Genomic DNA, 21,540 nt, shown 5'->3' on the forward strand with positions numbered 1-21,540 from the left:
AGGGGAAGCAAGAGAAGGGGGGAGCGTGGGAGTAGGAATGAGATGGACAGCATTGCCTTAAGTACATGTATAAAGACATGAATGGTGCGACTCTACTTTGTGCACAACTAGAGATATGAAAAATTGTGCTCTATATGTGTAATATGAATTGAAATATATTCTACTGTCATGTATAACAAATTAGAACAAATTAATTAATTTAAAAAATAAAAGGAAGGAAGTGGTATATTATATAACTTTATCAGAGTGGTAGCTATATGGCTGTTTTCCAAGTGATAAGCCATTAAGGTATGCATGTAGATTTTGTGTGCTTTTCCATATATTTGCAATGCTTCATAACACCAATAGCTTTAAAAACCCCTCATAATTCTTGAAATCCTTTAAAAATTTCTCTTAGTAACAGCATATAGCCTTCCAGTGGTGTAATTCATGTCTATGATTATATTAAAACTACTATTTTGTAACATGATGTTGGTGTACTGTGAGAATCTTCCTTTTGGTCACATAAAATGATGACTAGAATGGCTATAATCAAAAAGACTACAAATACCAAATATGGGAGAAGACATGAATAAACTGGAACCTTCATACATTGTTAGTGGGAGCATAATGGTGCAGCCAATACCTTAATCATTTCTAATGAAAAGTTACATTCACAATTACATATGACCCGCCAATTGTACTCCTCAGCATCTACCCAAAAGAAATGAAAATATGTGCATAGTTTTATATATGCATGTTTACAGTAACATTAAGACAGGCAAAACATGGAACCCATTTTTAGGGAATTCAATCTAAATTCAATGTAATCTAAATTCTAATTTAAATTCTAAAAATGACGAATGAGTGAACAAATCATGGTATGTCCATGCAAAGGAATACTAATGGATACTAAAAAGTGATACACTTACACATGCTGTAGCAGGGTGAACCTTGAAAACACTGTGCTAAGTGAAAAAAGCCAAGTACAAAATATTATAACTTGTATGATTCCACTGATTTTTTAAAATTTATTTTCAGATACTGATGGACCTTTATTTTATTCTTTTATTTATATGCAGTGCTGATTATCAAACCCAGTGCCTCACACATGCTAGACAAGCACTCTACCATTGAGCCACAACACCAGCCCCTCCACTGATAGGTTTTTTTTTTTAAGATGGACACAATACCTTTACTTTATTTGTTTATTTTTATGTGATGCTGGGAATCGAACTTAGTGCCTCACGCATGCTTGGCAAGCATTGTACCACTGATCCACAACTCCAGCCCTCCAAGAGTTTTAATGTTGGCACATAGCTTGATAGAGTGGCTGGAAGCATAAATGATTTAACTAATTGTTAGACGTAAAGTAGTTTCCTGTTTTTCAGTATTACAAAGAGTGCTGTACTGATCATATCTGTGAATAATGTTTGGCCAGACTTAATTATGACTTTGAACCAATGGTCAGAAGTGGAACTGATTGAGGGTTTGTATATTTTAAAGCTCTGGGCAAATATTGCCACATAGCCCTAAACAAAGTTTGCTCAACCTGCACTCCCAGCAGCTGATTGAGAGGGGAAAATGCCTCCTTTCTTGAATATATTCCTTCTGTCTGAGTACTGTTCCCCCATAGGGGGCTATCCTAGCCAGAGGATACCACACTCATGATGTCCTGTATTTGTTTGCAGATGAACTATATATGCTGTTGCCATGGTCTGGCTCGTCAGTAGTGCCAATTGCCAAGTAGCGGGCTTTGCTATTGCCACTGTAGGATGGATCCTGTCTGGCATTTCCATGGGCCTCGTGGAGTGGCGAATGTGGTACATGAACCACCCCCTTCTTGCCTCCTCTGGTGTTACCTGTGTGGGAATGTGGAAAGTATGCATTTACAACCATGAAAGTAACACCAACAAAACCAAAATGTGTTACCGATACACCTACCATGATGACTTTCTTCCACCCAGCATTTGTGTTGGTCAGCACCTCTTGCTGGCTGCCAACATCCTGGGGCTCTTGGGGAAAGCCTTTATCGTCCTTGCCCTGAGGAATGTGTACATGGGAATCTTTCAGAAGAACGTTACCTGCAATCCATTCGTCGCTTCAGGAATTCTGAACATCACTGCTAGCAGCTGTATCTTAATTGTTGTGCTCTGGAATTACTATTCCATCATAAGCATGGAGGGGATTGAATTCCCTTCGTCTTTCCATGTGCCCTTCAAGCCAGATGTTCAGGAAGTTGGGAGTGCCCTGATAGTGGCAACACTAGCTGCCCTCCTGCTGTTGTTAAGTGGGATAATTTTCCTTTCTTACACTTTCCCCCTGGACATCCAAGTGCATCCTGAGGTTTGAAAAATGAATTTCCAAGTTGTATGGACTTTGCAAATCCATTATTTCCAGAAGGTTATGGGAAGTATTATCTGAATGTTCTACAAAGCATTCCAAGGACTCAAGACCATGGGAAAAGTGATTTGGGACAGATAGAAGCCAACTGACTTCTTTCATTATCTTTTGCATCTGAATTTGGTTCATTGATTGGTTTTTTGGATTAGGAATTTTCATTAAAATAAATCTTGCCTACCTTCCAGTCTTATGGGTCTGGATTTTAGTTATTACAGCCTACTATAAACTTAGTGTATAGAAATAAGAGTGAGTATGTTGAAACTTCTCACATCTCACTCTGAAACTTCTAAAAACAAAAGTGTACCTTATTCCTTCTCTATTGTCACGATAAAAACATCTCTCTACCCTATAAAGTTTTCCAAAATGGACAAAAGTAGAGACATAATTAGTATATAGGGAAGCTCCACACACCCATCACCAGACTGAACAGTTCTAAAGTTCAGCCATATTAGTTCTACTTTATTCCTCCTAAATATTTTAAAGTAAACCCCAGATATCATATCTTTCAATACAATTCTCTTAAAAACTGATATTTCCTTACATTAATTAATGAGAGGAAAGCCTGATTCCTCTCGTAAACTTCCTAATCAAAATCCACCCATTCCTAATGATTCAGCTCTGGGCTGTCCCCATTGGAATCAGTTATCACATTGAGGATTCCAAATGGTCTCTTGCTAATGAGAACATTCTTACCAGAGTTATTAGCTTGGAAGCTTTTGTAAAGAATAAATGGCTCATCAAATACAGCCTTTTGGTTAATCTAAAATTCAGTGCATACAGAAGAAGCAAGGGAGGGTTGGGATGTAGCTCAGTAGTATAGTGCTGTCTAGCATGCCTGAGACCCTGGGGTTCCATCCCCAGTACTGGGGAAAGGCAGGAAAGACTTTCATGGGAAAAAATAATTTTCTTTCTTTTCAATGTACATACAGACCACTTTTCATTTATCTATCAATGAACATTTGAATTGTGATCACTTTTCCATTACTGTGAATAATGCTATGATCATAACTGTGCATATATCCAAGAAACCTGCCTGGAAATTTTGAAGCAATGCCAGTAAGTTGGCTTGTTGGGTCACATGTTTAATCTAGATTTTTGAGGAATCACTGTTCAATTTTCACACAGCTGCACCCATTTTGTATTACCACCAGCAATACACTGGAATCAAATTTCTCTACAACTTCACTGTACTTTTAAAATTTTGGTTAGAAGTATGGCACTGTAAAATGTCTCCATGCAAGCTGAGATAAAGAGATAAGGAGGTGAGTTTTTTTTTCCCCCTCAATATGCTTCTATCACTAGGGAGTACTTTCATTTCACAGGACATTGAATGGACTGTTTTTATAATTGACATAGGGATTATCTATTTGTTGATACGCTTCATGAGAAAAACAATCCTATTCCCCATGAAGAGAGCCAAAATGCACTTTGTCTAACTGTGAGGGCTGTAGAGACTGCACTTCCACATAAATCTATGCAACTTATTGAATATACATAAGCATCTTATTCAACAACATTTTGCTCCATTCCCTCAACTCTAAAACAAAGAACATAATGTAAGGCTATCATATGAATACATGGGGATGTATTAATATTTGCAAGTGTTTGGGGCCTGTCCTATCCAAAGGGTAGAGTGATTATGTAATGACTATTGTGTTGTAGCCAGGAATTTGTTAGTGTTTATTTAGAGTCCCAAATTCTATCTAATGACTCTTCTTTTCCTGTAGGTGGTTCATCTCTTTTGTGTAACTTTTCATTCTGGCTGGATATTTCCCCTTCCCTGATCAACATTTCCTGCTTCTCCAAAGAACATCTGTTATCCAAACATCTTCCAAATGTGTGAATTCACCTACAAAACACTTGGGTAAATTTTAAATTAAGTTATACAGGCTTATTGAAATTTGGTCTTTGGTAAAAACATGTCCTACACCCTGTTGTCAGATATGGAAAGCAGGGCTGGGGATGTGGCTCAAGCGGTAACGCGCTTGCCTGGCATGCCTGCGGCCCGGATTCGATCCTCAGCACCACATACAAACAAAGATGTTGGGTCCGCCGAAAACTCAAATAAATAAATAAATATTTTAAAAAATATATATGGAAAGCACCAAACCTTCCCCAAGCTAGCACATTTCCCTGGCAAGCTACAACACTCTCCTTTCTATTCCTTCCATCCATCAAAGTTTGCTGATCCTAGGTCCATTCCCTCAGGCCAGCATTCCAGCGATGTGCTCATGGACAGCAAACTAACCAAACTGGCAATTTGTTCTGCTATAACTTTCCAAGCAGATAAACTGCAGCTTTCATGTATTTAGAAGCATATTTCACAGAAGACTGTGGAAATGGGCATGTGTTACAGATACAAGGCTTTGTAGTAATAATTGGAAGCCCTGAAAATCTTCTGCCTGTTCTGTGCCACATGTCCAGCGACTTTGGACATATCTCCATACTTTCTGTTAAACCACAAAGTGGGTGCTCTCAGGGTATATTTTTTTTATTATCACTAACACACCAGGAATTGATAAGAGATCCACATAAGTTATTCATGGAATAAATGTGACATAAATTTAGCTTCATAGAAGATATTTGCCTCATGTAAAATATACCAGAATATTCCATTCTTTGAAGGTCTTGATGTCCTGAAATCTGCAGGCAAAAATTGTGGGAAGCCATTCTAACACGTGATCGGGTGACTCCCGTTAAGGGTCTGAGGCACTTTGGCAAAGTCGAAGTTTTTCCCGGTCCTTTCCTGATGAGAGAGCCCATCCGTGTGGGGGTGTGCCTGACCACTGACCCCAGGGACCCAATCACTGACCCTGACCTTGGAGTGCAGCTCCCCCTCAACCTTCATTGGATGGAATTCTCCCCTGAATCTCTTGTTCCCCAATAAAAGGCTGGTCCCCGGCATGCTCGCTCTCTCTCTCCTGCTAGCCCTGAGTAATCCCTGCTGCCCTGCTGGGCGGTTGGAGGAGGGAACCAGAGGGGAGCCGTCTCGGACCTAGCAATAGAAATAAGGTAATTGAGTCTGTGTTTTTATTTCGATCTCTTCTAACTAACTTTATGCCTAGAACCTCATTAATGAAACCACTGCACAGGCTGCATGGTAGAAAAAATCTTCTATTCATACACTACCAAAAATCAAAGCCAGGAAAATGTACTGGCCTAATGCAAATGTGCATCAAAGAGCACAACCAACTTCAAACTGAAATGGAGTTTGTAAGAACTGGGTTTCACTATGATTTTTTTTTTTTTTTAATGACAGGAGTGTGTGATGTGCACTGAGGACATTTGGTAAATCTACTAAAATGCATATAGCATTTTCCTCTTTCCTTGACTATAAAAGCCAAAAATGTCCAGATACTTCCAAATAGCCTCTGAGGGGAAAAGTTGTTCCCTATTTAGAACCAATGACTCAGGCTAATGGAAGTTATGACATGCTGAGAGGATTTTTAGGCAAATTTCTGACCAAAATAAACTGTATAGTCCTGAGCTACCTTTAACTCAGGAGTCTATTTGAGATGATTTTGCTTTCCAGTGGAGGGGAAAACTTAGACAGGATCAAAGTCATGAAAAATATGATTTTCAAAGTACCAAAGTCTTTATGGTAGAGGTTAAAAGCTGGAGAGATTCAAATGAGGAGAGAATTGGGAAGCTTAGATTATATATTTGAAGAAAGGGCCTGAAATAGAGCATGAAGGATAAATTGAAAACACGATATAAAACATTTAAGAGGAAAGGAAGATAGGGCAAGAATGCCCATTGAATGTGCCAACACATTTTGGTGCAATACAAAAAGATTGTGGAAAAGGAATAAGGTGAGGATGAAATTCTAGCAGAATTGATGAAAGACATGCATCCTCAGACAGAAAATACAGTAAAACTTCAATACGCTAAATCAAAATAGATTTACACCTAAACATATAACATGAAAATAAAAGAAACTTCTTTGAGGACATCAGAGAAAAACAAATTAAAGGCACAAGTTCTAAAATTAGATGATAGACCTAAGACTCTCAACAAAAGCAAAAAATAGCAAAATAATATCCAAAAATGCTGAAAGAAATTACTGATGAGCCAATAATTCTACATCTACTAACTGATCATTAAAGGATGAGAACAAGTAATTGCAGGTGGAACTCAGTGGTACAGCATATGCCTAACATGCAGAAGGTTCTGGGTTGATATTCAGCACCATAAAATAAATAAAGAATAAAAAAAAAAACAAAGAATGAGGACAAAATGGAGACATTTTTTCAGATAAATAACTTAACAAAATAGGGACTTTGAAAAAAACCAATTGGGCCCAGGATGCAATTGTATCCAGAAGCAATAATGAACGAAGAAATTGATAAGTTGGTGGGTAAATACAATGTACTTAATTTTTTAGTGCCTGTATCACGGATTTGCACAACAGTTATGTAGGACAGGACTAAGAGGGGTTAAAGCTTTTTAATTCCTTGCTTACTCTGAGAAATTTGTTAACTTCAGATTTTTAAGTGAGAATTATGTTAACAAAGGATAATCTTGAGCTGGGCCCAGAGGTACCTGTCTGTATTCCTAGTGACTTTGGAGGCTAAGGCAGGAAGATCACAAATTTGAGGCCAACCTGAGCAATTCAGTGAGACAAAGTCTCAAAATTTAAGAAGAGGGGAAGCTTCAGGTGTTACTCAGTGGAAGAACACTTGCTTAGCATGTTGTGAGGCCCTGGGTTCCATCACCAGTATCTCAAGTGTGGAGAGGTAACCACTAAACAAAGAGAATGAAAAGAAATTAAAGGTGGAACAATCAAAAGGATGACATAAAACCAATTTTCAAGTTTAATACATAGAATATCTAAGAGAGGATGAGATAGTCATACTTTCATTTGTAGGCATTTTCTAGAAAAGGCAAAGCCACAGACACCATAAAACCAATTTTCAAATTTAATACATAGAATAGCTAAGAGAGGATGACATAGTCATATTTTCATTTGTAGGCATTTTCTAGAAAAGGCAAAGCTACAGACACCAAACAGCCTAGTGACTGACTAGTGGTTGTAGTGAAAACAGGAAGTGACTATGTAGGGCTGCTGGGGAGTATTTTAGAGAGATGAACATGTTCTGTTGCTGAGGACTAGTCTAGTCCACAACTATAAAATTTATTAAAACTCTTCAAAATATATGTCTATGTGTGTTAAATTTTATTATTTAATAATAAAATATATATTAAAATACAATCCTCTGTACATCACCATTATGTTTGTGTGTGTGTGTGTGTGTGTGTGTGTATAATTTTTTTCCAGTGCTAGGGATTGAATTTAGGATCTCATCATGTTAGGCAAGTGCTTTAGCACAAAATACATTTCCAGCTCCTGAAAACTTCTAAAAATATATGACTTTATAAAATACATTTTCCATGATAAGAAGAACTATGACGATCCAGAGACTAGATTTTTTAAATGATATACAAAAAATTAATAGGAAAAAATGTAATCTTATTTAAAGTCACAAAAGAAGAATTAATCAATAGAAATGTAGACTGTGTACATGGATGAGATGGCCTTATGTTTTAAATCTGACCACTTACCTCCATCCATTTTATTTTCTACTAGAACCTCATAAGAGCTCTGTGGTCATTTAGGGACTATTAGTTACCATGACAAATAGGGAAAAATCAGCAACTTAACACAATATAGGTGTGTTTTTTACTTATGTTATGAGGCTCATGTCCTCAACAGGAGGATGGTAGGGTCTCTGCAGTTACCTGCAATTGTCTGGAAGTGAAAGGGGTTTGGAATGCCATTAATGGGGGATTTTATAGCTGGCCTGGAAGTAGGTGGAGTATAGCTGCTCAGATAACAATGACTGATATTGGCCATATGACTGGAAATTTAGTTCAACTCTGTGTCCAGGAGAAAAGGAAGTAGGATAATAGGAAACACACAGTAGTGTCCAGTGCCATTTTTCTTGAAGCTTGATGAACTAATCTTAACTCACTTGAAAGCTTGAAGAAAGGCCTGTGTATAAGCCAATATGAAATAATGAGATACAAATACAATGAGAGGATTTTTATGATCAGATTATTTTAAAAAAATTTTTTTTAGTTGTAGGTGGACACAATACCTTTATTTCATTTATTTTTATGTGGTGCTGAGGATGGTACCCAATGCCTCACACTTGCCAGGCAAGCACTCTACAACTGAGTTACAGTCCCAGGCCTCAGATTATATTTTCTATGAAACTATCATTATTCAAATAGTTGGCATTATCGTAAGAATATATGAAGAGGTCAATATACTGAGGAGGCTAGAAATAGATCAATCAATATATAACAGCTTGGCATATGACCTTGTGGCACTGAAACATGGAGAAAAATAGGACTGTAGAATATTGAGAATAGTTATCCATAAGGAAGAGATAAAATCAGATCCATACCTTAAGCTATACATAAAAATTAAAATGCCTCCCTTATGATAATTCTAAAATGAAATACATGCACTTACCTCTACAATGTCTAGGCAAAGGAGGTTTCCTTAAATAACACACACACACACACACACACACACACACTAAGAAAATTGCATACTTATGCCTACATTGACTGCTCCTATGGCTATTATTCAGACTAGTAGCCAGAATATTAAGACCTTTTAAAAATCAATAAGAAGATACAAAGCTCAGTTGAAATATGGTCAGAGTATGTGAGCAGAGATAAAATCTGAATGGCTGGATAAGTATGTGAAAAGAAGCTAAACAACTCACATCAGTGGAATACTTCACAAATACACAGTGGCAGCGTGTTTACCTATCATATGTGCGGCACTGGGTTTGATCTTCAGCACCACATAAAAGTAAACAAAGCTGTGCTGTCCATACATAACTATAATAAATAAATAAATAATAAAAGAAGTAAAGGACTGTTAGAGTATTGTCCTTTGTGCACCAGAAAGTTAGAGGGCTAGAAACATTCTTGTAGCTATTTCACTATAGCAATGATTGGTGGAGTTTCTTTTAGCACCCAAGAAGCCCATTGTCTAAAGTTACTGTTAAGCAGGCAGGTTTGGAATTAGCAGTGCTGTGAAACATAGGAGTTGTCTTGTAGAGCTCAGTTGTCTTGTAGCCTCTCTTCCAGGGATCAATGTCCCTGAGATCAAGGTGTGTAGACTAAGGCATAGAGCCTCTTCAGGTAAGGCATAACTGTAGCAACTAGGCATCTAGTACTTTTACATAGAAACATTCCCAGGCAGTCAGTGCACCATAGCCATGAAACAATCAGGGACTCCCAATCTCAGCCACCCCATTCCACAGTCACTTCCCCCAACATCACCACCTTTCAGCAGTAAGTAGCCAGAATGAGCCAACATCCAAATACTCTAAAAGAATTTAAGACCCCAAAGTCCTTCAGGGGGCACTGAAAGAGAATGGTGAAAATGAGGTTAAGAGAATTGTTCTATAAAACAGGTCTACTGTGCTGACCTCCACATGTTTTCTTTGCCAAAAAGCAATTTGCTTGCAACCCCTTCTGGCCCAAGTGGACTGCATATGTTACATTCCTTAGCAAATTAAGGCAGGGGCCAAAGATCTGATTGTGTAAGTAATGAATGATGGGGGTGGAAAGGATGATGTCTTGATACCAAGGAGAAAATAATGGGTTGCTAAAGGTTAATCTTTGCATCCCTGCTCCTAGTCACATATATGGGGCAAGACAAAGATTAAAGAGGATGCTTTTGGTGTGTATAACAAAGCAAGTCACACCTCCTCCCATGGGCTTTTGGCTCCAATGTCCCCTCTCTACCAGAGGAATCTGTCCTCTTTCACTTTTCTTAGAAAAGACTTTCTTCACACACTTGCCTTGGCATCTTTTGGTTGTTTAATCTTCAATATGGGGGATCAAGAACGTATTCCCAAGTTTCAATGCACCAGTATTATATAGGTCCTTGCAACTCCACTTTTTAATATATATTTTTAAAATTTTTAGTTGTAAATGGACATAATTACTTTATTTTGTTCACTTAGTTTTATGTGGTGCTAGGGATTGCACCCAGTGCCTCACAGCAAATGCTCTACCACTGAGCCACAACCTCAGGTCTGCAACTCCACTTTGCTTCAGTGTTTCTCTAGGTATCCACAGAGGGTGTTTGGAACTCATATATAATGGTAAAATTACTATTATGGTACTTTGAAAATCAATAAAACCCCCTTATACACCAAGCTGCCACTTCTGAGTTATTCTATTTACTTTAAAAATAAATTCTAGAGTAGAGTCAAGATGACAGATTGAGGAAGGCTGTATTCTTAGTTGCTTCACGTTTTAGGATTCAAACTCCAGGAGTACCTCTAATCTTAGTGAGGTGAGTGAACAAGGGTTTTTATTAATATTCAATATTAAACGTTTAGGGTGTCAGAGATTCAGAAATTTCTGTAAACAAAAGAAAAGACTACATTGAAGCCAACTGTGTTGCAAAAGCAGCAGTGGTAGCAAAACTGGTTTATCACATAAGGAAGGAGAAAAGAAGAGAAACAGATTTGATATAGAAAAACCTGAACTCAGAAACTTGAAGGTAATAAGCATTTTGATTATAAAGAACTTTTTTAACTTCCTTGCTATATAGTATTTAAATAAAGAGTCAGAAATTTGAATCTATAGGCATGGCTACAGATGTTTTAATAGAGCCCACTTTTCATTAGACAGCTAACAGTTCTAAAGGGGCTTTCTACCACATATCCACACTGTTGGGACGTATTAGCAAAGCACTGAGAAAGCCTGATAACGTTGCAGATATCAAAACTTAAAGTGGTTATTGTCAGAGACCAGCTCCAACAGGGGGGGTCTCAGGAGACGAACGGATGGTGAGGAGTCGGCGAAAGAGGGGGTGGAGAAACAACACAGACACCAAAGTGAAGGTATTGATCACAATCTTTACTTGTGAAGTTGATCATATATACTTTTCATTTTGGCAGGCTCACAGTACTTTGTGGTTACACAACAGGAATCATTATTCAAAGAAACAAAATATTGCAAAATATTAGCTACAATTAGAATAGAAGAATGTATCTTGGCTTATGCATAAGCAAGCATTTGTACTTTCAGTTCGACTTTTGCTTTGATCTGTTTCTGCTTAACTTTTAATAATAGTTAGAAATGTCCCAAACTATCGGCCTATACCTTGACTATTCTTTCTTGACTTACTGACTGGAACCGGTGCCATGGTTACGGCAAGTAGTTGACTTGTTATTACTTTTAATCAAATAAAAGTAAGAGCACAAATCATTGTGCACAGGAACAAGAACAAGTTGCCCAGTACTAAGCACTAATCTGTCTTCTTAACATTAATTTTTCTTCTCTAGATTTTAATTTAATTTCTAAAAAACTTCCTTGACAGGAATATATGGAGTTTTTCATTAGACATTAACAATTTATACTCCATAGCTGAATCATTGCATTTAGAGCAAACAGATCTATGCTTTAGAAGTAGTTGCATTAATTGGGAAAGTCATGATTTTTCCTTCATACTTAATGGTCATATGAGAAATCGCAACTATACTTATTAAAGAAATACAAAAACAAATCAGCCCATTCCCAGAAACATACTGCACTCCTCCAGAGGATGGACGCCTTGCGCCATCCACCTCAGTAGGGCCTTGCCATTGCCTGAGTCAGGGGAGGGGCGCAGCAGGTTATCAGGTGATATTAAAAGAATTTAAAACATATCATGGGCATTTGTATTAAAAATAAATCACTATCAAAGAATGATCTTAACTTATTAGGATACATAAGAGAAAGCACTGTTTTTGTATGTATGATCATATTTAAAAAGTTAATTACCTGAACAAGCTATTCTATTATAGTGTATAAGATTCCTGTTTTTTTTCATAGTTTTAGGTTAAACTGAATGGAAATAGTTGCCTCTCAAAAGTTACTACGAGTTATTAAAGGTATACTATTTTCTTTTTTTTGAATTTTAACATTTATTTATTTTTTCTTAGTTCTCGGCGGACACAACATCTTCGTTTGTATGTGGTGCTGAGGATCGAACCCGGGCCGCACGCATGCCAGGCGAGCGCGCTACCGCTTGAGCCACATCCCCAGCCCCAAAAGTATACTATTTTCATGAAGAGACTTTTAGAATTTATTGTATAGAATTCACAGTTAGATGTCTCTTAGAACTTAGAGTACTTAATATCACTAACAAGAAACTAAATAACACTGCAGATTAAATGTCTTATTATTATTTTTTTCACACACAAATAAATATAGTTTCAAATACATAGAGATTTGAATATAAACCTCCAAGAGAGAACTTCTTTCATAGCATTTAATATATTTGATGAATAAAGACATGAAAAATGTGTGATAATAATACTTTCTATAAATACTTTCTGTATAGCTGCTGTAGAGTTTGTAACCACAGGTATAGCTGGTCTCAAATGTATATCCCAATTTAATTAGACAAATGCATTTCTAGTCAATTTTTAAAATAGCATTGATTGAGATTGTAATGTTTAAAAACCTGAACATGGGATTACAAGTTTAGAAGTAGAAATGTCTATTCTCTAGAGTTAAGGATAATAAACATTTACTTAGTAAATACTTTATGCCAGGTATATTATATATATTATCACTTTATTTGACAACAATAATAAATTAGTTACAATTGTAAGGGTCCAGCGAAGAGTTGGAGGAAGAGACCATCAAGAGACTGACTCAGGCAATTGCAGAAGGGGATTTATTGAGGATCCAATTCAGCACGCTGAGGCTCCAGGCTCACTCAAGAAGCAAGAGCAGCCCAGAGCCCAGAGCAGAGGCTAAGCAGTGCTTAAGTACACTTTTTGGGGAAGGTGGGGGGGCTTTGTATACATCAGAACAAATCAGCATGAGGCGTGGGAAAATTGAACAACAACTCTCATACATGATTAGCACATTCATTGGCTGGAACAGGTTGGGCGGGGGTGATTGGTCACTCCTAAGCAGGATACACATTCAAACTGATTGGTTCGGCCCCTGTATGCCTACGTTTCAAGCTGCACAGGGCCCTAGGCTAAATGGCCAGTAGGGCGTTGTCTTAACTACCTCAGGAATTTCAGGTTCTGGGTGTAGCAGAGGAACTTAACAATACCTGGTCCTTCTCTTTTTAACTCAGGCCTTGCAGCTTAGAAACTTTACAATGCGCGGTCTTTTACATTTTAACTCAGGCTTTGCAGCTTAGAAACTTTACCCTTTCAACAATTACTTTCAAAGATAAAAAATTAAACACAGAAAAGTTCACATAGTCAATGAATATTTTAACGCCTCTGTCAACATTCTTTCCATATATCATACTGTTTCAAATGAGTTTCCAAGAATAAAATGAGAATTTTGACTATGTGCTTTATCACTTAGATCCCTCCCACATAAATGTACATCTTTGGTATTATGCACATTACTAAAGGGAAAAGAAAAATAATTATGTTGACTTTTTCAGATTCATGTGGGTAAGATTTTTCTTTTTCTTTTTTGGTGGGGCGAGGCAGGTACCAGGAATTCATCTCAGGAGCACTCAACCACTGAGTTACATGCTTTGCCCTGTTTTGTATTTTACTAGAGACAGGGTCTCACTGAGTTACTTAGTGCCTCGATAAATTGCTGAGGATGGCTTTGAACTCACAATCCTCCTGCCTCAGCCTCCTGAGCCACTAAGTAGATTTAAATTGTTCAAGGATATTTTAGTACATGTAAGCTGCATGAGATTAAAAATTTTCAGGTAAACACTTCCCCCAAGCCAACTACTCCAAATAGCCCTTCATTTGACTGGACATGGAATTAGGAGCAGATGGAAATCAAACATTCCAATTTCTTATCTTCCAAATACTATACATGGATTAACAAATTCTAAAGTTGGGTGATTGTGTGTTGTACATCAAATCATTAGACTACTTTTTCTATTGTGTGTATCCTTGAAATTCTTTAGCAAAAAAGTTAAAAATAAAATTACATGATTTATTTTGTTATATGAAATTCAGATCAACAAAAAAATTTGCTACCTAATGCAGCAGCTTTCTCAATGCTCTCATTTCTTTTCCCTGTTCAAAGAAATGTCATACATAGCATTGATGTAAAATCATGTTTCTTGGGGTTGGGGTTGTGGCTCAGAAGTAGAGCGCTTGCGCATGTATGAAGCACTGGATTTAATCCTCAGTACCACATAAAAAAAAGAAAAAAAATGGGATTGTGTCCATCTACAATGACAAAAAGTTAAAAAAAATAAAATTATGATTCTATGATTTTGAACTACTAATTCTTTGCACAATGGACAATTCTCTACTACAAACAGAAACTCAATATTATTTAGCAAAAATCCTCATATAGCAAGTAATTGTTAAAAGAAGTTTATATAGTCATTTTAGGAGTAACATTGTAAGTTTTTATAGAGGTACTTAAAGTGGCCAATTAATGCAGATGGACTTCAAATAGGTATATCTTTTTATTTTCTCTATTCAGAGAATTAAGATTTCAAATTAGAAAACTAAAACAAGAAAAAGTAATTGATTTATAGTAGTACTGCCTTTCATTTAAAGGTAGTTTTATAGTTTTCCAATTGCTAACAACATTTAAAATTTCATTAGTACTATAAATTGATTTTAATAATGTTCAAGATGCCTGTTTCTCCCCTTCCTCTTCCTCCTCAATACCCTGAGTTCTGAATCCAGAGCTTCACATATGTTTAAGCAAGTGCCTTTACATTGAGCTATCCCTTCCACACAGCAAAGAGTATTTTAAAGACTAGTTTTTACTAGCTTCTCTGGTTCCTCTTTTTCAAGTTGTACTTGCTTTGCTAATCTCTCCATCCCTTGTGCTGATGTAACAGTAAGGCTGTAGCATTAAATGGAATCATTTCAGAAAAATAACGTAAGACAAGTAAGAAATTCAACATGTAAAAACACTCATAACACTGTCATTTGATCATTTTTGACATCTACCTCTCTTAACTTTGAAATGCTGTTCTATTTACATGTGGCTTAGCTTATACAAATGTGGCCAAAATATAACAACTTCATGTGTTTAACTGTGTTTTATTTAGTTTCTCTAGGTTCAAGATTATATATGTTGAATTAGAATATTTATTACTTTTCTTTTTAAGTTATTCAGAGAAATTCTTAGGTATATAGTAATTTTTTTATATTTATTTTTTAGTTTTGAAATACTATGAATAGACTTTTCAAAGATGGTCAGGGTTTACTTACTAAGAATTATCTCCATTACTACTGTACTTCATTCCAATTCTACTTCTCTTATATCATTATACATTTCAGAAAATTCTTTTTTAAAAATATCAAATTCTTTTACATTTGGTGAATATTAGGCTCCTTCTAAGAACCTTTTTCCCTTCTTTGCTTTCTGTACTTTCAAAAATATACATTTTACTTCACTGCCTCTTTCTACCATTATCTAAAAATATGTTTTGGTGGTCTCATGTGGCATTTTCATACATAAATGGACATGATTTTGAATGTAGATGAATATATACACATATACAAATATACATATATGTAATGAACACACAAACACACATATATGGTAAATCATACAAGTATATTATTTACCTTTTCCTTACTCGCATCGCAATTCTATTGCCCAATACTGAGAGTCAAATGCTTAAATAGCTTACTGTACATCATGTACAAGCACAAGAATGAGATCCTATATTAAATTATACTCCATGTATGTAATATATGTCAAAATACTCTATTGTCATGTGTATGTAAAGAGAAAAAATAGCTGATCTATTATTTGAATAATAGCCACTGAATTTTAATCTACATGAAATTACATTGAATAATTAAAATTCACCTGTTTGGGTTGCAGTCTGATCTAGAACTAGAAGTCCTCTGATACTTTCCTTAAGGGCTTAAAGTTGCTGCTCCTGGTTAAGTAGGTTCTTTTCTACAAAGTATTCTTTGTATTTATTTATTTATTTTTTGAGAGAATTTTTTAATATTTATTTTTTAGTTTTCAGCGGACACAACATCTTTGTATGTGGTTCTGAGGATCGAACCTGGGCCGTACGCATGCCAGGTGAGGGCGCTACCACTTGAGCCCCATCCCCAGACCAACAAAGTATTCTCAGTCCACTAAATTTCAGAGACTTTCAGTTGTTACTTGCCATACACTAATTTAAAAAACTGTATATAGATTTGGTATTATCCTAGGAGACTGTGCTAGAGCACACAATGAGCCAGTTGACTGCATGTGTCATATGCACAGGATTAACACTACATGGCTTTAACAGTATCCTCCTCTTAAAGGAAAGTACCACAGTGACTGTGTACTTTCCTTTAAGAGGAAAGGCTAATTACCTCTGGGTGAAAAACCACTAATATGAGCTGTTCTACATCTTTGTGAAGGTTCCACTGCAATTTCCATTTTCTTTATGAATCCATTTGTAAGTTACTTGCTATATATGGGAGATAGGCAACTGAATGATTTCTCTGGTTCTGATACCTAGGAGATCCTTGTGGACATGAACGAGGTGGTTATTTGAAGAACTAGTTGGCATATCACATAGGAGCTCAAGATGCCCAATTGAGAAGATTGCACTTGATGCTATGAAGTGCTAAAACACTGAAGGATACTGAGAAGGTGGTGAATTGTAAGCTGACTCAGGAATCTACTGCTATTTGGGAAAATACTGAGAATATTGATTGTTCTTTTGTTGTGGATAAACAGATACAGGATATTGACCATAATAAGAAACTGGGCTCTGTGATTAAGATTGCCATTGTATATTTTGTACAGTTGACCTTCCTGATGAACTCTGAGGTGTTGTCTAAAATAAATAGAAGGAAAGACATAGAGATCACTTGGAATTTGTGGAATAATTTGCAAACCTCTTTGTACAGTCAAACCAGAAAAAAAGGCTTCTTCCAATATTGTAACAAATAATTGGATTTGTACTATAACCAGGTATATGGATGTATGTAGGAGGTGATGGTTATGAAGATGTTTGTATAGCAGATGGATTCATTCCCATTTTCATGGAAGATGGCTGTTGAAGTGGTGTTGAAGTTAATGTAGCTGCAAGTCTGTTCTGTTCATTCACTAAAAATGGATTGTGTCTGGGGGAAGTGGTACATACCTGTAATCCCGGCAGCTCAGGAGGCTGCGGCAGGAGGATCAAAGCCAGCCTCAGCAAAAACGAGGCCCTAAACAACTCAGTGATACCCTGTCTCTAAATAAAACACAAAATTGGGCTGGGGATGTGGCTCAGTAGTCAAGTGCCCCCGAGTTTAATATCCAAGACAAAAAAAAAAAAAAAAAAAAGATTGAATTTGGAGATGGCAGCCACAACCACTAAAGCTGTGTACAGTTTATGAATTAAACTTATCAGCTGTTTACTTCCTGCATCATGTGAATCAGTATGTCCATCACTTGAGCTATGAACCATGTTTGACCACCATTTATGTTCAGCTTCATTTTCTGGGTGAAATAGGTACTCAGAATAGGTATCCATATTAAAATGCAAAATGTAATTTCTATGCATCCTATCATCATCTGGATACTATGATATTCCATATGTAAGTATTTTTGATTCTCCTGGGAAAGAATTTAGCAACAGGCATCAAAATTGTTGTTCTAGAGTGGAGAAATATTAAATCAACATTTGCTAAATGGAAAAACTCTCATATTTTGCCTGAGAGCTCTACAAATTCAGTTTGTCTTATAGTAGAAAATGATAATTTGGTTGCAGAAAATGTAAAAAAGATTTATCTTGGAAAAGACATTAAAGAATTCAGATATTTTACAAACATTTAGCTCACATTACTTCCACTGCCAGATACATTAATTCGAAACTCTGGGGAAAGAAGATGACAGGGTACAGAAAGGAATCATAGTTCAGCAGTCCCTGAGACAAGACCTAAGACAGGAAGGCTTCTTCTCAGCAAAGTGAGCCAAAAAGGAACTTCACTGAAAAGTAATGCTGAAATACAATTTTTCAAAAAATTGTAGAGATATAGAACATTGGTTGCCGCAGTCTGCCTGGGCACAATTCAGGAGCCACTTGTCAAAAAGAAACTAACTTTATTTTTAGAACTACAAACGCCAAACAAAACAGCTCCTCAGGGAAAAAACCCTCAGAGCCCAACTGCCACCACCGGCTTCCACAAGCCTCTCCTCACACCAACCTCTCAACCTCCCACCATCCTCCTGCTCTTGAGGCCGATTGGCTGGGTCGTGTGGGCGGAGCCAAAGAAGTCCCCCAATGAGCAGCTCCGTGGAGGAGCCAATCAGCTAGATGTTGCTGGGGCCGCTGTGAGCCAATCATCAGCTGGCAGTCTGAAGGGCAGGGAAACAGCCCAATGAACATCACCGCAGAGGAGCCAATCAGCTAGATGTTGCTGGGGCCACTGTGAGCCAATCATCAGCTGGCAGTCTGAAGCTTGCTGGCAGCTGGAAGTTTGCTGGGGCCCCTTTGGCTGTTGCTCTCAACACTTGGTAACTTGAGCATAAGAAATAATGCCTTAAGAGATACATCACCAATTCCTGCTACCTTCAGAGCAGAACATGGACAAATGAACACATGACCTATAGATAAAGAAATTTAAAAGTAAAGAAAAATTGTAAACCTTGGGTTTACAGAGGAAGACTGAATTTAATGGACAGGATAAGGTCTCTATGAAAAATATGCAAACATATGAAACTCATAGTGAATCTCAACATCTCCTGTCATGTTTTGGTCTGCATCTATTTCCAGTTGATAAGAAGGTGAGTTGATGTGTTTCTCCTCTCTTCTTTTTCTGTTGTCCTTCCCTCTTTATCCACTCTGTTCTGGGTTCTGGGTCAAAGAACTATAAGACATTAATTTAAACAAATGTAAATAACAGAAAGATTAGTAAAGGGTACAAGGGGAGGGAGAAAAGAGAACCAAAGGGAAAAGGGAAGAACAAAGGACTGAATTAGAATAGATTATATTCCATGATTTTATAATTATGTCAAAATGAATCTATGTATACAGAACTAAAAAGAACAAAAAAGAACTAAAGAACTAAAAAAGAACAAATACAAAAAAAAAAGAAAAAATGAAAAAAATAGGATTAAGAACAAAAATCAATTAGTCATTTCAATAAATGCCAAGAAAGGCTTCAAAAAAAAAAAATTCAATACCTTTTCATTAAGAAAACACTGATGAAAACAGGGATAATAGGAACATATCTTAGTATCTTATAGCCTATATATAAAAAACCCAATGAAAAATCTGGTGAAAACTGAAAGCATTTCCTTTAAAACCTAGAATTAAACAAAGATATATTCTCTTATCACTTTTATTGAATATAGTAGTAGAATTTCTATTCAGACAAGAGACAAAAAGAGATAAAAATAGGAAGAGTTATAAATTATCACTGATGATATGATCCAATGCTTAGAAGATATAAAAAGTTTCATCAGAAGGCTACTAGAGCTAATGAATAAATTTAGAAAACTATCAGATTACACAAATCAACATACAAAATCAAGAACTTTCCCATATATTAATAATTAATCTGCTGAGAAATAGATCACTCATAACAGCCTCAAAAATGGCTGTACGGAGCATTAGGTAAGGCCAGCACTTTCTAGAATTGGGGGAAGTGGTACATACCTGTAATCTATTAGTGGGGTCTATTTAACCCCACTCACCTTGTTGTTGGGTGAGTGATTTCGGTAACTTTCAGTTCACAATGATTTCTCTATAAGTTCCTTGTTCTTTTTTTTTTTTTTTAATTCCTATGTTGTACTAGCCATTCTTATATCTATATATCTATATATAATTTTTTTGTGGGGGGGGCACTACTGGGGATTGAACTCAGGGGCACTTCAACATTTATCCAGCCTTATTTTGTATTTTATTTAGAGACAGGATCTCACTGAATTGCTTAGTGCCTTGCTTTTGCTGAGGCTGGCTTTGAACTTGAGATCCTCCTGTCTCAGTCTCTTGATGAATTAATAAGACATCTCTCTGGTTTTATATGTTGATCTGAAAGAGTCTGGCAAGCTGTGATTTCCACAAAAATGACTGCCATGACTGTCATGGTTTTCAGTCCACAGTTAGGATTAAATTACTTGATTTCCACTAACTTTACTGTTCCTGTCATGTTTTGGTCTGCATTTCTTTCTAGTTGATAAGAAGGTGAACTGATATGCTTTTCCTCTCTTCTTTTACTGATGTCCTTCTCCTCTTTATCCACTCTGTCCGGGGGTTCTGGGCCAAAGAACTACTTACACTGTTACCCACCTTTCTGGTTAAATGTTCCTTCACTGGCTCCTTTCTAAAGCTGTGGAGTTGTTACCTATCTCCAGCCTACCACATTCCTTTTTCTGGAGTTTTCTTTCTTTCTTTCTTTTTTTAATATTTATTTCTTAGTTGTAGTCGGACACAATACCTTTCTTTTTATTTATTTATATGTAGTGCTGAGGATCTAACCCAGGGCCTTGCCCTTTCTGGGCCAGTACTCTACCACTGAGCCACAACCCCAGCCCTCTTTTTTCTAATATATTTAGCTACAAATGGACACAATATCTTTGTTTACTCATTTTTTAAAATGTGGTGCTGAGAATCAAACCCAGAGCCTCACATGTGTGAGGCAAGCGCTCTGCCACTGATCCACAAACTTAGCCCCTCCTGGAAGTTTCTTTTTTAACTAAAATAAGCATCCTAAATGACTCAGCTATTGTACTCCTCTTAGGTGTTTACCTAGTGAAATTTAAAAAATTAAAACATGATTGCCCAAATAAACTCAAAAGCTTTATTCAGAATAGCTCCCAAAATGGAAATAATACTAGTTTTAAAAGCAAACAGCAGTATTAAAAACTGTGACACTTTAAAACAAATATTTCTCAATTTAGGAGGGTAGTGACTAGGTCTGTGTGTGCAGTGAGGACTCATTGTTATGAGAGGGTATTTTGTTGCTGTTTTCCCATGGCTGTAATGGCAAGCTGACTTTCTAGATTCTCATTTTTATAAGGGCATAATCCTATTCAAGGGCATTAATCCCATATGACCTCTCCTCTAATCAGACTATCTCCTAATGTCACTTGGGGAACAGGATTTCAACACAGGAATTTGGAATGGGAGACACAGTTTACATGAGAAAAGTAGTATATCTAAACAATGGATATGAACCAGAAATAAAAACTAAATTAAGGAACTGAAAATACATCTCCAGGGAA

The 21,540-nt window shown here is 36.6% G+C and overlaps 1 protein-coding gene across 1 annotated transcript; it reads left to right on the top strand.

Moving 5' to 3' along the window:
* The first annotated feature begins 754 nt into the window (after positions 1–754).
* LOC101973749 (claudin-34) lies at positions 755–2,468 on the top strand. The gene has a single exon (XM_005335525.3). The coding sequence runs from the start codon at positions 1,693–1,695 to the stop codon at positions 2,329–2,331; it is 639 nt and encodes a 212-aa protein (XP_005335582.2). The 5' UTR covers positions 755–1,692; the 3' UTR covers positions 2,332–2,468.
* The last annotated feature ends 19,072 nt before the right edge of the window (positions 2,469–21,540 follow it).

Source organism: Ictidomys tridecemlineatus, chromosome Y (genome assembly GCF_052094955.1).
Source record: "Ictidomys tridecemlineatus isolate mIctTri1 chromosome Y, mIctTri1.hap1, whole genome shotgun sequence".
Taxonomy (NCBI): Eukaryota; Metazoa; Chordata; class Mammalia; order Rodentia; family Sciuridae; genus Ictidomys; species Ictidomys tridecemlineatus.